The sequence below is a fragment of the Mirounga leonina genome, unplaced genomic scaffold, assembly GCF_011800145.1.
Source record: "Mirounga leonina isolate KUSES-001 unplaced genomic scaffold, KU_Mleo_1.0 Mir_82, whole genome shotgun sequence".
Lineage (NCBI taxonomy): Eukaryota > Metazoa > Chordata > Mammalia > Carnivora > Phocidae > Mirounga > Mirounga leonina.
In genome coordinates, this window is record NW_023270825.1 from 39,066,220 (window position 1) to 39,084,115 (window position 17,896).

At 33.2% G+C, this 17,896-nt stretch overlaps 1 protein-coding gene across 3 annotated transcripts in view; it reads right to left on the reverse strand.

Moving 5' to 3' along the window:
• Window positions 1–451: 451 nt before the first annotated feature.
• PPM1A (protein phosphatase, Mg2+/Mn2+ dependent 1A) overlaps window positions 452–17,896 on the reverse strand; it is a 46,371-nt gene continuing 28,926 nt past the window's right edge. For all 3 annotated transcript variants that reach the window (XM_034992768.1, XM_034992766.1, XM_034992767.1), the window contains 5 exons: window positions 16,062–16,915; window positions 13,736–13,853; window positions 9,478–9,586; window positions 7,978–8,035; window positions 452–7,004 (listed from right to left, as the gene is read on the reverse strand). In XM_034992768.1, the coding sequence (XP_034848659.1) occupies window positions 6,975–7,004; window positions 7,978–8,035; window positions 9,478–9,586; window positions 13,736–13,853; window positions 16,062–16,895 (1,149 nt within the window). In that variant the 5' untranslated portion in view covers window positions 16,896–16,915 and the 3' untranslated portion in view covers window positions 452–6,974. The remainder of the gene's footprint in view (window positions 7,005–7,977; window positions 8,036–9,477; window positions 9,587–13,735; window positions 13,854–16,061; window positions 16,916–17,896) is intronic.

The following is a 17,896-nucleotide window of genomic DNA, read 5'->3' on the forward strand; positions in this document are numbered from 1 at the left end:
AAATATCAGAATTAGCAGAAGCACCAACATACACACACACACGCACAATGAAGTGAGCACTACACCAGGGACACTAAATGGGTAAGTTCCAGACCACTCCCAATTCCCAATTCTCCAAGGGAGTAAGAAATCTTTATTGTAAGAAGACAAATGGAAAAGTTCTTGCCCAAGAGGAACAACTTCTGGCTTCTTCGTTTCTGGAATGTTTTTATGAAAATAACCATCAATTCAAACTTACTTGCTTTCAGTAATCTTCCTAAAGTCAAGAAGGGACAAGTCCAGTTCAAATTATGGCTATCAGTTCTATCTTCCTTAGCCAATGAACCAAATTGAGTTGAACAACAATTCTCTTAAGGTATCCTAATAACTAACTTCAAAACTCCCATGTTTCTAGGCAGAACAAAAATGCTGCCTGCAGTATCGAACAATCATAAACACACACACACATTATGCAATTGCCTGTTTATTTAGTGGCACCAATTTTGCAAACTAGAAATTATTTCTACTTTTCATCTCACATACAATCTGCAATCATTCACAGGCCGAATGCAATTTCTTCAACAGACTTAAAAACAAAAGTACATTCTTAAAGTTAGAACTGAATCCACATGTTTTCTTTGGACCAGGAAAATGGTACATAATACAAAATATACATTTATGGAATTTCTTTAAAGTTTGGATCACATAAACGGCAAACAGTGGGTGAGTTAACTGTGGAGAATTTTGTTATACACTGTTTAGGAAAAATATTTCTGCAGTTGTATTAGTTTTACATTTATAGATTTAAAAAATGAATGTATTTATATAATGCAACATGCTTTAACATGTACATGGTCTCTCCACTCATAACATTTATACAAATTAAGTGAAAAAAAATCATTTCAAGAGTGAAACCAACTACTATTTGGGCGTATTACTACAAACAAGGTATTTTCCTGCACATACGCTGTTGTCTTAATCAATGGCTAACCAAGTAAGACAATGGTTTCTGTGTTTCAAAATTCCCACAAATGGGAATTAAATAAGCTGTAACTTATTTTGGCAACAAATGCAACAAGCTAATAAATTTTTTCATGGTGGTTATATTTTAGTAGATATCCCATTAATTCTATACATTAATGGCTGTATGTTACATCCTATTTTAACATTCTGTATCAGTAAGTAAATACCCAATTCCTTAGAATCTGAAGTGAATTACACGTTTGATGAACTCTAAGACTAGGGAGCTCAAAACCTGAGTGAGATCTGACAGTTAAACGTGTTGTGAATATACTGTATTTGCACTATGCAGGTCAGAAACATTTCAAACTTTCAATTTCCATTTTTTACCTCTTTTCTGTTGTTTCAAGTGGCAAACTTAGAGTGATGTTATCCTCCAAAACTAGTCCAAATACTCTATTCACCTTTAATTACTTGCTTCCCCCCAAAATACCATCTTTAAAAAGGATATTTTCGTATCAGGTTCTAGCCTAGGGTCCCATCCACCTCTTTTATCTTTTAAAAAAGTTAAACACTTCCTTAAAATATAGACTCAAATTATTTTGATGCCCTTGAAATTTTTATGGGCTTTGCAGGAAAAAGGCTGACGAACCAATGCAATATTGTAAACTTTGGGGAGTTATGTACATTATATGAATTTTCCTGTGTAAGGAAGTTCCTAGGATTCATCAATTTCAAAGGGCCTGGGAACCTAAAAAATTAAGAACCACTGCTAAAATGAATTTGTACCACTCACTGTACCTAATTTTTACTAATTTTGTTCTGCAGCTACCCAATCTCCTATACAAATCTTCAGATAGTACCATACAAACACAAATGTTACTAAATGTCCTTTACTGGATCAGGAGGACTATATAAAAGAAAGGAAAAACATTAAATCTTTCTAAACATTTAATTCAATAAGAAAGCTAACAGAAAACTGAGCTTTGGAGCAATTAAAAGAACAGAAGGATTGGGTTTTGTGGTGAATAAACATTGCATTTATTTTTCTCAGTTAAGTTTAAGCAGCAGTAATTTTTACCATTATCTCCCTTGCTGGAAAAAATCAAATGATCTGAAGAAGCAAAGGTTGGTTCTTGCTGGTTTATGTGATGCAACAGTTAATAATATACAGCTAGGCTCAAGGAAGACCTTCCAATGGCATTTAAAATAATTAAGAGCAATCCTCTCTGTCTTCCTCACTGGCATCTACCCACCCTTCCGTCTCCCAAGTTTTCTTATTTTTGGCCCACTTTTATATAGTGTTAATTGGCCTTGGTGAGGTAATGCACCCAAGAAAACAGAACTGGCCTGCTGAAAGAGAGACAGAGAGAACCATCACCAAGAGGGCAGTAGAGGAAATCAAGCAACATTTCGTGCTGCATGAAGGGGGGGGGAAAAGTCACTTCTTTGTTATATCAATTCAAACAACATTTTCCCCCATCTAATATGTTGTCAACTACAATATAAATATATCTGAGTTTTTCTAGTTGGTGCACTTCTACCTGCTGGTAATATAATCAGGAAAACACGAGAGTAGAGGCCCCTAGGTTAATATATAAAGCAGGCAAAAGGGAAAGAATCTGCGTGAAGGTGAACAGAAGTAGAAATGTTCATTTGACAACAAAGTGGAACCAAATACCTCTCATCAATTCTGTATGGCATCTTGATTTCAGTAATAACTAACACTTGAGACTTATTATTCTGACCAACAAAACAATACAGTATTTTACTCCCAACATTTAGAAAATGTATTCTTAAATATTTCAAGCATATTCTAAAGTAATGTATAATTTAAAAATACAATCCAAACTCATGGCACATTATTGAAGGAAATAAAGTGAAATTAGGCTTCTAAAGTTTTAAACTACAGAGAAGTCATCCTCATGACTAAAAGAAAAACTAATTAGAAGACTCAATTACAAAATGGTCATCTCACTAGCAATACCTGCAAGCAAAGGTATGAAACTCTTTAAGATTCCTTCAAAGAAAAACCTCAAAAGAGAAACATCTATGTACTGAAATATTTACATATTTTCTACTACCAAATCCTAACATAATACTGTACAAATAACAAAACATAGGCTTACACCTCTAATTCAAACTTTATGAATTAAAACGATACACCATGAAATTCAAAATGAAAACAGAAAACCTGTAACCAATTTTGTCAGTTCTTTCAGAAATCACAAATTGAATTCCCATATGAATTTGTCCAATAAAGATGGGCAGTGAAATTATTTTTAAAAATTAAAACACATAGTAATCATTTGGATAAAATTATTAACACTGGCAGTGTGTTTTCAAAAAACAGATTTTTCTCTTAAATAAGATAAATTTAGCTATATATATATATATATTTTTTTTTTTTTAAATGCCTTAAGCTCAAACTCAACCAGTATTTCCAAGGTTGGAGAATCTAAGAAATCCATGACCTATTTCTCTGACTGGCTGCTGTCGGCAGGAAGAGTAAATAAAGGCCATTTGTTAAAGGTAGTCAAGCATACTGAATAGAGTTGAGCCTCCTCAGTCCAATTTTATTACTATGCTGAGCAAAATTTTCTTCTGAATGAGATTTTTAACTTTGGGGAGAAGAAAGTAAACAGGAGCATTTTCAAATGAATAATGGTAGTACAAAGGAGCTCTTTAGGGCAGAGACCTGCCTTGTTCAGGACAATTATCTGGCAGACAGTAGGGGGACTGTAACTATTTTTCTGGATGAGTGATTCAGTTACAATATTAACATACATTAGATTATAAATTGTACTCAAATGTAAACTCCTTGAGGGCAAGGACCTATTCATGTCTTTATAGTTCCAAGGTACTTGGGCCTAGAACAGTGTTTTGCAGGTAACACTCAATACATTTTGTGGGAAACCTGGATTATTAGCAGAATTGACATGTGGTCAAATGGATGGTCACTAAAAGTGCTAGTATAATTCAGATTATTTGAATTACATACTTGATTTAGTCTTTAATCCAAATTTCTTGACGTGGTGAACAAATGCGTGGGCGGAGCAGCATGCTAATTGCATAGTACTCTAGGAGCAAGCATTACAATTACAAATGTTTGAAATAGTTCTAAAGCTAAATAAGAAAAATACCACTTGGATTTTTCAAAGTTAATTCTAATATTGAGCACTGTTTCTGTTATCTGTAAAAGTATATTCCTTAAGAAAGTGGAAATTAAGAGAGCTTACCTTGCTAAAACAGTAAGAGATCGGTGAAATTTTTAATGTTAGGGTAACAAGAGTCTGCTACACAAAATGAATTTCCTATTAAAAGCAGCAAATTGAGTTCATCCTATTAAAACACTTAAATGAAAGTACATTTTGAATGGTATATTACCATCATACAAGAACTTCCACCCTCCAAAGAAAGTAACATACAACACATCAAAAAATTTTGAGGCATTGCCCTGAGATGCTATAATTAGCACACAAAAGGGGGTTGGGAGGGTAAGAACTTAAGTGGTACAAAAATGATGTGCACAACAGAGGTGCAAAAGTGCCTTTTAAAAGTGTGGTTGGTTCCCACCCCCACCCTTACCCCCAGGAATCAAGAACACACACAGTCTGCTATTATAATGTATACTTCCTTTTTTACAATGAAAAATTATATATAGTATGGCAATGCTGACTCATGCGGAAAAGATTTAGTCTTCTCAGAGAGTACTTAGTAGTTTTCTCTCACTTCCAAGCTTCATTTCAGTACTAATTTTAACAAGGAATATCTTAACCTCTTCTTTTCTATTTAAAAAGTCTCAAATAAAAAACAACCCTAAATATGCTGTTATGGTTTGAAATATAGCGTTCCATCACATATTTTTACTCATGACTTACAATTTTGCATCTCAAAGTCTAATTCAAGGTTTTGAAATTTCTAGAACTAAAAGATTCAGTCTACTTTAAATATTAAGGAGCTGGCTTCTTACACTAGGAATTTCGTTTTCAGCGCTAGTAGGTCTAGGACTCACTCTACACGAGAAGCGCCGCCATCCGCGGACCGCACGTGGAGCTGCCCGCAAAGCCAGAATTGAACATCGTCATACTTCGCACTCTACCACAGATTTAGACACCGAGCATTTATTTGTAAGTTTGGAATTGGTTCTGTAATTCCAACTGTTACGAATTTCTAAATATAAATAGTACTTGTTTTTCTTCATTCATGCTGGATTGAGTTATAAATTAAATACAATTAAATTACATTGAATCGCCTCACAAATAAGAGGGATAATGGAAAGGTTTTGCTGGTATGTAACTACTTAAATCTGAGACATTTCACATTACTTTGCCCACTACTCCCCTAACTTTACATTAGTTTTAAGGCTATATATACAAATATGTATATTTCCAAGTTAGGGAAAAAAACAAATATAACAAAACTGATTATACTACCTTTTATACACAGAGTTTCGATTTTGTATTCAATGTTGTATTGTAATCTTATACGTTCATAGTTTTCTAGTGGGGAATCTGCCTACTGAATGATTAAATTACACGGCAATAAATACAATATCCAACCTAGACAGACAAAAATACAGAAGGGCACAAAACAGTAGTCTTTTCTGCGTGACAGATTTAAAAACTTACTTTCACATGCTTAATCAGAAGAATTTAAGCCTAAATTAAATTAGGTATTTTTATATCTACAATTCTTTAAGCTTTGAAAGTTATTTTTAAAGGCCAACAGCTAAATATTAGCAACATGCTATATTTCAAATCACAAATACATCTGAACTACTTGGATTCTAAAGACATGGGCCAATTAAGAACCACAGGCAAACACACGCTCACACACACACACACGCACACACACACCCCTACTATAGAGTGTTAGATTGTCAAGCTCTGACAATTATTTTAATTAAACAGTAGGCAAATTCAAGCTGATCCACATCTTAATGAAAAATAAGCAGCCAGAAAGAACTCCATTAAAAAACACATTAAGAAACAACACAGACTTAAATCTTGTAGTCTTTCTAATGGAAGGGAAACAGTTTCATCTGTGCCTTAAGTAACAGTATTTCCCAATTAAAAGAGACTAGCATCTTTCCCCATGAGAAACTTCTCATTTACAATGGCATGGTGTTTTATAAGGGTGGGGTAAAGGAGGAATTACACATACATGATTAAATTTCTTGTTTGTTAAATCAAGCTTTATTGATAAAATGGAATCAGAATACCTTACTAGGAATGGCAGCAGGCCCAGCCAATCATGATAGCAAAAACGTGGCAGTCTCCTATCTGCAGGAAGCTGCTGCTTATCAATTAGTAATTCAACGTAAGGACTTGTAAAAGAGGTGCAAAGAATCAAGGCATTTTAGCCCCAAGATTGATATTCTTATGAATATACTGTATTACCAGCAATACTCCTGGCAACAAGGCGAGAACAACCTAAAAGACAGTTAAATGAAGGGACCAGCTTTATCAACAGTGCCAACCCCACTGCCAAGATAGTTTTCGGTTAACTCCCTGGATGTTCAGCTTTGTAAGATTTTGGAATTATTCTCCATAATTGTGAGCACATTTGAGCGTCTAGCTGGCATGGCTGCTACTCTCCCTGTCCCGACCCCAAGTCCAAGCACAACATGACTTCAAAGGACTATATATCTGTTGCATCACACAACAAGCCAAACATTTTTTGTAACTTTGATAGTGATTTAAAGCAGTTCATAATTAAATATGAGCATTTTGTACAAGGACAATTACACTTTACAAAAAACAAAATCATACAACAAAAATTGCTGGAGTCTGATTTACAACATGAATTATGGTTTGAAATCATGTTTACATTAAGTCTCAAATTTACAAAAAAAAAAAAAAAATTCAGTCCTGGGCTAGCTGTTGTACTGCTGAGTTCTCCGGTGTGGCCCACTCTCACCCACGTCAGATGGCCTTCTTTAAAGTTGAGGATGGATGTTTAAAAGGTTCAAGGAAGTTGAGCTGTACTCTCCTTTGGAGGTGAAGGTAAACTCCATGGCTAGATGAGCAGTTTTACCACATGTCATCAGTTGATGTAGAGTCCTTTATAAAAGGAAACAGAACAGAACAAGGAACTACATTAAAGCTGAGGTGCCAACAAACATTACTTTCTGGATAATGCGGAAAGGTAAGGTTTTATAAAGTTGACATTTGGACTACAAGTGCTTTTTAAAGTGTATGTGTTTGTGTGTATATGTAATATCAGTATTCTATCTGCTCAAAAAATTGTTAACCCTTTGTTTTGTTTTGGAATAAAATATTTGAAATACAATTTTACCATGAGGTTGACCAAATGTATTTCTAAATCAGTATAATTACTAAAAAATTTTTATTTTCTTCAATTAAAACCCAATTTATCTTCAGAACACTACTTTTATTACATAAGAAGATATTAAGGCTTCAGGTAATATGAGATTTGAGGAGGCTTCATAATGCAATATATATCTCAGAGCTGTGCCCAAATGATTTTAAGTCACCACTTTTCTGTAAACACCATACTACAACAGAATTGTAACAAGAAATTTAAGTGGTGAATAGGACATTCTAATGTCTTTTTATATAAGTAGAATTCTCTACTTTAGTATTTAAATGAAGTATATATTTCAGGGTTCTCAGCAAAGGTATTTCCAAACAAAAACTACTTAGTGGAGCTGAGCATTCTGAAGTTCTGTTGCAGCTGCTTACAAAACTCAGAATTTAGAATTCTGAGCAGAGGTATTATTTCCAACTTCAAAAAATCATTTAGTGGAGGCAAACCTTCTGAAGCTGATTGCTTGCAGAGACTTAAAAAACCAAGAATAATTCAAAGGGACTTTCTTCTTTTTCAAGAGGTGGCCACTCACCATGATTATGTCCTCAATCACTAGAACTGTGGTGCAGCCAGAGTTCAGAGCAATCAATCAGGGGTGTGTGTAAGAGAATGCGTGCAGTGAACAGCTCTGCAAAAACAGGTAGGAAGGATATGCATTTAGAATGAAGTGGAAGGGAAAGCAGATGGAGCCAAAATGTTACTTACAGTGTCATCATTTTTGTAAGGATTCAGTCTATTGTAAACGGCTTCAATTACATTCCGCCTAAATTTAAAAAAATGCAGAAAGTTAATTCTTTAGAGCACAAAACTTTAACAATTCATAGTTAGGTGCTCATTAAAATGTCAAAGATTACCTTATACTTAGAAATTATTTTAATTCTATTTCTTACTGTCAATAAGTGATCCTCACTTTAAGGTATTTGAGCCCCTATGTTAAACTAGAGGGGAATTTACTCTAAAATGTTAACATTCCACCAACCCAATTAATAGAAGACTAAAAGACATGGTACAAAAAAAAAAAAAAATCAGTCTATATATGGTCTACTTCATTTGAACTGGCTTATGTGGTTATGAGTCAGCAATGACAATGCAGTTTTAAGATAAAAATACTAATATATATCCTGCTTAAGAGTTGAATGTTAGTTTTGAAGTAGAAGTAACTTCAACATCTGTTGCGGTAAAATAATTTAGATAAATTTTACATTTAAATTTCTGCTTTTTGTAATGCCCCTTTAAAAAACTCTATTAAAGCTAAAATGTCGAATATGACATTTCCTTGCCAAGTCTAGGACTTTCTGAATAACATTTTGTTAAACAATCTGTAGTGGTATTTATAAGTTATAGCCTTCCCTACTTCCAAAATTGATTTGAAGCAATTTCACAGACAGTCATTTCACAGAAAGTCATATTGGAAGAAAAGGTTTCCAAGCTTCAAATAGGAATTTTAACAATTACTATTTAGAGAAATGATTATAAAGAACATGGTTACATTTACACAACACAGTAGAGAATCAAGGAAATTATCAATATATCTTTGTAGGTCCATTATACAGATATCGGAGGTAAAAATGTTTGAATTATAAAATTTCTTAAAGTCTCCACTTTAGTTTATAAAGATGTAAGCTTAATATCTGACACAAATTAGTCCAGTTCTATGAACTGAAATGCACACAGAAAAAGGCAAGAAATGCATCCTCCTATATTATATTCCCTCGTTACAAAATCCAACCAACCAGGTATCAAAAATCAAAGACACTGGGAAAATCAAGAGATAGAAAAAAATGGCCTAGATGGAGGAAGGGAAAGATGCTCATCCCTGGGGTGCTAAATTATCCAGGGATTGACAAAATCAAATTAAAATAGTAGCAATAAAAATGACAATTAGAATTCTGTAGTGCTACATAATTTAGCTTAAAAAATTATTTCACACAAAAAAATTTCACTATATACTTATCCTATAACCCAAGCCTTCACTAAAGACAGCCTTCAGTATAATTAGTTACACATAATGACATTCTGACACCTATTCTAAAACATGCATCATGTATCATTAATAATGAAAAATACTGAATCACAGGCTAAACATTTTGAACATACAGATAACTGCATCACTTTAGAAATTAGGTAAATACACATCTGATCAATGAACACCTAACATTTTTATGTGCGGAGATAAATTTTAAGAGTATGCAGAATGTAACTTACTTGCTTGCCAATTCACCCCCTGGTGGGAGGCTGGGGATGTTCTCACTTGCTAATGTGCGCATCACATGGACTAAGTCAGGGACGCCTTCCCCCTGCTTCTTTATGATTTCTGGGAATCAGAAGTACTTTTTTTGTAAGTGTTGTCCAAATTTAATTAAAAAAAAAAAACTGAAACAAAGATAACTTAGGTTTTTAAAGATGGCATTTACCACATCTGAGATTTTCTAAGCTGGTATTAGAAAAAAAAATCAAGTTGACTTTTGAAAATTTATGACAAAGGGATGCACAAAATGACACACAAAAATGAGATACTTTCCAGATTAACTTCGAAGAATGAAAATAAACAAGACAAAAATGTGAAAAAAATTTCATGTTAAAATCAATGTACTATATGATCAAGGATATGGGTATACAAATGAGAATATTCTTAAGATGCCAACTAGTTACTTCTGAGGAGGTCAACTCCTCTCTTTAGACTAGAAACATGTTTCCTGAATTTTGCACAGGTTTTTTTTAAAAAAATAACCAATCTCAAAATTTGAAAGGAAAAAAACTCTTTAAACATAAGGGAATTTTTTGATTATATATGAACCCAAATCATTTTTACATATGTTTATACTTGCAAAGTGAGATTAAGTAGCATGTGCAGATTACCACTCACAGCCTAATTTTTGTCTGAAGTATCTTTAAGCAGTAAATAGATATATAATACCATTTCCTCAGTTGGTCATTTGAACAGGGCATATGGAGTGGAAAAAAAATCTAAATTTCATGATAAATTTTTACAAAGAAAAAATTTGATAAACCATACAACTGCACTTAAAATTGTTAATTTCAAAACATCCAGTTACTAAATGGGTATAGTGATATGAGCTGCAGTGTTGCCATGTAGACGCATACTGTTATTCATACCACAGAAGAGCAACAATTATATACAACCAACTTAAAGAATTCTCAAACTATCAAGTACAAGAAGTCTTCACGTGGAGTTTTAGCATATTTATTCTAAATGCAAGATCATACCAAAGGTATTTGTAATTTAAAAGTTCAAGTTTTGCTCAATTTTCTGTTTTTAAATGTTTTTAAATGTAAGAAATTCTCTTTGTCATCATTAGGGCAAGAAAACTGTCATTCTAGTTCTCAATTTATAAATACCTTTGAAAATTACAATGCATATAAAGATCTTCCATCCTTCGATCAAGTCTCAAAATATCAATTCCTCATTAAAGCCATATATTAAAAGACAGACAGTGCTACCCATATTTCTTTAAATGGCTCAAATTGTCCTTTTGGAATTAAGGCCAAATTTTACCATGTATTCTTTTTTTGCTTTTTTTTTTTTTTAACCAGTCTTAAATCTGAACAAAAAGCAAGGATCTCAGATTTGGTTTGCCAAGTTCCTTTATTGTATAATCTTTAACATCTAGTATTCTACATGGTTCTAATGCTGGAAATCTGCTGTACAAAAATAAAGGGTTTTGATGTTTACCTAAGCTGCACAATTTCACAATCTAAAGCTGTAAAACACTTAACATACAGTCTCTGCTAAGCCAATACAATTATTGGATAGATGACTAAATACAATAGAAATGAACACTGATGATAAATTCAATCAATGATAGTTTCAGGTCTAAAAAACATTACCTTGATTCATCTATATTTGATGTATCTTACATCTCCTTTATTAAAATATATATTAGGGTATTTTAATTGTGAAGAAAATTACAGGAAGACAAATTCTTTTAAAAAATTAATGTAAGGCTTTAAAAACAGTTAATATCTCTTATTCCACACGGGACAACACATTTAAACTGTCTTACCATTAATACTACACTAGCATTGCTTCTTCTGCTTTTAAAAAGGAAAACAAGATGAATTTTATGAAATATTCCTTTAATTGCTCTTGAACTATACATTAATTAGAATTGTAAAAAGGCTGAATGCTTTTACTAAAGAATATATGTATAGAAGATCTGTTTCCCATACTCATATATAAACACATTCTGCTCTTCCCTACTCCCCTCCACACCAAGTCTGAGGCATCCTATCAGTTATCTCCAAATTAGCAACTTTAAAGCTTGGGCAGTCAACAGAAAAGATTTAAAAAGTATATATGTACAAGTACAATCTTAAATTGGCTTAGAAGGACCACAACCTTAAGTGATGTAGTTTAAATTATGAGCTGAGTCTTTTTATCACAACCCTAGACAGTCACGTATTTAGAAGGGCACAGGTAATGGGAGAGCTGAAAAGCCTTTCCTCTTTTGTATGGTGTGGACAGAGAAGCCAAAAGTATTCAAAGCAAATAAAATGAGGTTTAGTAGATCACAGCAATTTTGAAGACATGCATTTAAACAAAGAAAGAAAGAAAAGAAAGAAAAAAATATTCAGTGCCTGTTTTGGAAGCTGAATGCAGTATTTTTTACTTAGAACAACTTTTGCAATGTAAATAGTTACATTCTATGTTTTAAAATATAGTAGCAATTTTAATTAATGTAATTATTTATTTTCTAGTTGCAGTCTTATCAAACCTACCTCAGTAAAGAATATGAAATTTGATTTGTGACATAATAATCTCAAATTGAATGATACAAGTATATTTCAACATATCAAAAATATTGAGTACTGATGTAAACTCTATTCAGGTAGCAATTCTTCCTTGATAAAAAGCAATATAAAACTTAATATTGTAACATAAAATTATGTATCTAAAGCAATTATTTAGAATTGCACCAAAAACTTAAAGAGTGTACACTAAAGACAAAGTTGTAATTCATTTCTAAAATATGATCCTGTTTCACAGTAAATAAAACTAAAGTACTTATTCTTTAAATCAGTAAGAAAACATGTACACCCAAATTACTTTAAAGTGCCAATAAATCACATACCAATTTATCCCAATACATATTCTTACTGTTTCATTTTTCCACTAAGCCAGCAGTTTGAACCAATGTGGCATGACTTGGTAGCATTCTAAATATTTTATTTTACTGTATTATATATAAATAACATATCAAAATGATTCATTTAAAATATAAAAATTCCAAGAGCCTTGGGTAATAGTAAGAAAACAAACTCAGTGAATAGTATGTCCAATGAATGAAATACTAAATAGTACATACACATACTAGATATAGCACTATCAAGTGGGGGAGAGCAATAAAAACAAAATAGCAGCTCTAGATAGTACTGAAAATCAAAACCAATCATGATTCTAATAGCAGACTGATCATAATTGATATCAAACAGTAAAAACGGAGAAAACAAAATTAAAGTGCATATTAATTTTAATAATGCAGGGCATAGCAGGATATAATAGTGTGTAGGTCAATGCTTACACACTATTAGATCTTTAATGTGCAAATTCATGACATTAGGAGCCCAAAATGCATTTTAACGCTATCATAGGCATGTCAAGTTTTTCTGCTTAAAAGAAACTGCATAATCTACATGCTTATTGCATATATGCAACCAAATGGAATTCTCTGGGGAGACTTAGCATTTAAAGCAGCAGCTTCATAAAAGGTCGCTTGTATTTTTCCAGATATTTAAAGGCATTACACTTGAGAGTTACAAACATCTTTCTAATTGTCTCCAAGTAATTTGCAGAATTATGACAAATATATTCCTGAAATTCCCAACTCATTTCTTCCTTTTATTCAGCATTTATATTTCTACCAAGTAGAAACTTGGTATATCTTCTATTCAGGTCTATGTTGTCTCAGTGAGGAAGTTTATGGCTTAGGCAAGAAGCCTTGAAACAGTTTAAAATAAATTTTTTAAAAAGCTGTGGCACATGAAAGTTGCTAATAACCAGGCTGTGATCTTCAAGTTATTAAAAAAAAAATCCTAAAGACCTTAAATTCATATACATAGCTTTACACAGAAAGATGGTATTCAAATTATCACCATCATAAATAATCTGTTTATAATTAAATAAACCACAAATCAGACTTTCCTGGCATAAAACTACTCATGCCAGTGAATTCATCAAGAATTTTAAAGCATACAAACACTTTTTAGCCTTTTTAAACAAAGTATCCTGAACAGAATGTACAGGGTCACACTAGTTATTTCTAATATAACTGTAATAGGACAATCAAAAACATCTGAACAGTTACTACAGAAATGCCCTTTCCCACTTTTGTACACTAAACACTAGATGTCAAAGGCATGTAAAGATCTAAAAGCTAAAATATTTTGATTGTGTTGAGGTTTTTCTTTAATAAAGCTACTTATTTTTTGTTAAATGATCCACCTTCTACTCTGCTTTCCAGGTACTTGTCCAATTCTGCCTCCTTCTTCACTGCTTCTGGTGATACTTTGGGTGCATTTGGAAAACAGATCAATATCACACTCATGTTGTCTCGACTTCCCTGGGAAGAAAAAAGTTTGAGAAATATTATGCTTTCTTTTTGCTCTTTAAAGCCTTGAAAACTTTTACAGCCATGACAATCTTAAATATACTTGTTCCAGTAAAAAATATATAAATTGTTTTAAAGGAGAAAAAATATGCATATGTGGAGAGGCACCCCCCTCCCCATGCACATACAGTGTATATGGCATCCAGTATAACCAACACTCCAAAAGACGGGAGAAGCACTACAGGCTAACCTCCACTGCAAACGATCATTTTTTTAAAATGCTATAAAACAAAAATATTTCTGAACATTTACTGGCAGCCTACTTAATTTGAAGATACCGAACACAAATATACATACATACATGCATGCACACACACACACACACACAATCAACAAAACAGAAAATTCTAGGGGATTTGACCTATAGTTACATGTATACTCGACAAATTTATATTTAAAATAAATTATAATAAATTTGGGGGCTAACTACTTTGCTTCATAATAAACAGAAACATGGAATTAGTAGTAAAACACTAAATATATATAATTTATAAACCAGTTTTTTAACTTTCATAATTTAAAAAAATGGCTTAACTTTTAGGAAGTACATTCATTTTTAAAAAGACACCTAGGTATTCAAAATGCTATAATTAAAATACTTGAATCAATGTTAGCCTCCTCATATTCCCCTCCCTATTAGGAACTGGAGTTAACTTTTACATTTTAAATATTTGATTCCTCAATATGGGAAAACTGACCTTATACCATTAGTTTAAGCAAACCATACAAAGTTTAATATTAAAAAGAATCTTGGAGAAAAACAGTATAAAATGTGGCAAACGATAGGGTACGGAATAATTTTTTAAATGGAGAATGCAGACAAGATAAAGTATTAGCTGAGTCATAATTTACTAGTGTCTGAATGTGACAATTCTCTCCAAGAAAACAGCTTTTAATCTAGCCAACAACTATTTAATTCTCAAGAGCAACAGAATAAGACCAACAAATAGATACTACTTTTATGCATACTAAAAGGGACAAAGAGCACATGCGTCACTGTTCACAGCTCTACTCAAATTCAGAAATCAATAGTGTGAACTATTAAGTTATTGCTCTATTGTTTTTTTTTAAAACCTATGTGCTGGATGTTACATAAACTTGATTTGTGTTGGATGTTACATAAACCTGATTTCTAAGTATGATCAGATTTTAATTAAGATTTTAAGTAGAGCTGGCAGTATGCTTATAAAACTACAAAGAACATTAAGATGACTTTCTATTTCTGCACGTTAAAAGAAAATCAAATATGTAGTCTCAGAAGAGTTTTATAAAATCAACATTTGTTAGAGAAGAAGAAAAAACCCAAAGAATTAATGAACATTACAGACAAAAAATTTAATTCCTCATCAGTCCTATGAGTTAGCTACTATCTCCACTCAATAGCTGAGAGAGGTCAAACAATTTGTCCGAGACTGTAAAAGTAACCCAGGTAAGCCTGACTCAAGGCCTGCCTCTTCAGTCGGCTTACTCTTGCTTCAGCTTCCTCGTCTGTAAAATAAAAGGGCTGAGCTGGCTCATCTACATATATGAACACCTTTGATCATCCCAACAACCCCATGAGATAGGGTGATAATATCTCTTACCTTTTTCACAGTTAAAGAAACTGATTTTCCAGACAGCTTAAATAGCTTACCTGAAGTCATACTCAGTCTCATACCACGTTCTTCTGACTCCATGTTCAAGGCTATTTTTATTACATCATACCAAGTGATCACTAAATTCTCTTTGTTGGTGCTACATATTCATTAGACTATAGTCTCACAGTACTTCCATGATTGTATGGAGATATCACATGATAAAAATAAAATATTAAAATTCTAAAATGCTTTTCATTTATTAGACACAAAGGCCTAACCCTCCCCCATGCCTTTCCTTTTAAGACATGCACTCTTTTTGCCTTTGATAATCTTCCACAATATTAAAAAGCTGAGGTAGTCATGGTTACTAAAAGACCATTTAGATTATAATTCTTGCATATTTGGTAATTGGGTAATTTATTTCTAAAAAATGTTCCTAAATTTTCCTAATTGGTAAAGAGTATCCTGCAGTTTTGTGCCAAGAACTTATTTCTGAGAACTAGTTTCTAAAATGATTAAATACTAGAGTAATAGTTAAGATGACATACAACCATTTTTATCTTTTAAAAGAAAATCTAACTACCTTATACAAACAGGTGTCGACTACTTCATTGCAAACTTTCTCAAGGTCATCAGTGACTTCAAGTCTGGATCTTACAAAATCACAGAGCTCTTCATTTCCCATAACATCCCAAATACCATCACATGCAAGGATAATGAACTGATCATCTTCTTCAGATCTTTCAATATCATGGACTTCAGGCTCTGGTGAGACAAGCTGCTCTGTAGGACCTTTTCCATGGACACATTTGTAATCAAAGTCCCCAAGGGCCCTCGATACAGCCAGAGAGCCATTCACACGCTGAATCATTACAGAACCACCTGCATTCTGAATTCGTTCTTTTTCCAGCGGATTACTTGGTTTGTGATCTTGTGTGAAGAAGTGAACTTTCCTGTTTCTACAAAGTAAACCTCTCGAGTCTCCACAGTTAATGAAATAAGTATGTTGAGGAGAAATTAAGACACCCACAGCTGTTGACCCACTTCTATCTGCACCATGTTTCTTCTCTGACATAACTCTCATGTGTTCATCAATCTCCAGAAAACCTGTTCTGATTCCATTCTTTACATTTTCCACAGAAGGTGCTCCTGCAGACCCTTTAAAATCCTGGTTATTGGTGATGTGATCTAACAAATGCTCACAGCAGTATTTGGCAACCTGAGAACCAGCATGCCCGTCATACACAGCAAAGAATGACCATGTTTCAAGTCCACTTGGCAAACCGATCACAGCCGTATGTGCATCCTCCATTTCAACTCGCCAACCTTGCATGCTGCTTAGCCCATATCGCAACCCATTACCCTGCCCCTGGGCATTATGTTTTTCCATCTTTGGCTTGTCTAAAAATGCTCCCATTATGTCTTGATATTCTAGGTCTGCAAAGGAAGAGAAACAGGAAAGTTAATAACTATCTTATATACAAAATACATATCCAACAACCTTTTTAAGAGTGAAGAAAATATAAAGAAAGCTTTAAATAAGAAATCACAACTTTATAAGCAGACACTCATTGTGTTGCGGACCAGGAACCTAGAGATTAACAAGAAAGAATTGGGGACAACAGGCAGAGAGAACTAAAGCATCAGGATAAAAGTAGCTGACCTGACACTGCCCCGCCAGGCACAACCACTTGAGGTAGAAAGGAGACTGGCAGTGGTCATCAGCTTACATGAACCAGGCCAAGTGTTTAAGGATGCAGTGAATATGTGAATCTCTTAGGGAATCTCAGACCTAAATTGTATGTGTATGTTAATCAAGAAAAAGCCAAATGAATTCACAACATACCAAAAGCCTACTAATTCAAACATCTTGGTTGAACTTTTAGGATTTTCCATTTTTATTCTGAACTACCTATAGTTTTATTCCTACTACATGAACACTCTGAAAAAGTAAAAAAAATTATCTACTCACAAAGATCCGAATTTGTATACTCATTCCTTTAAGCCTTTGCTCATGTCAGTCTCCTTAACTGGAATCCCTTGCCCCTCCTCCCTACTTATAGAAAAATGTATATCCATCTTTTAAAGTCTAGTTCAAATTCTACTTTTTCCATAGCTTTTTCAGTCTCTGATAAAGCTATTAAGTTATTAAATTATCATAAGGAGTACAACCTCAATGGTCAAGTTGCAAAGCAATTATACATACATACAACAAAGCTTGTTATATATAACAAAATCAACCTACTGTGATCTACTGATGTTCTATTAATTTAGCAGTAATAACATATATCATTAGTAGTATACTTTATGACCATTAGATATAAACAGTAAAGGAGACTGGAGGGTCTAGGAAAAGCCATGTGGACAAGGCATGTGGACAAGGATTAGCTAATCTAATCCTTTCCCAATAATCAAAAG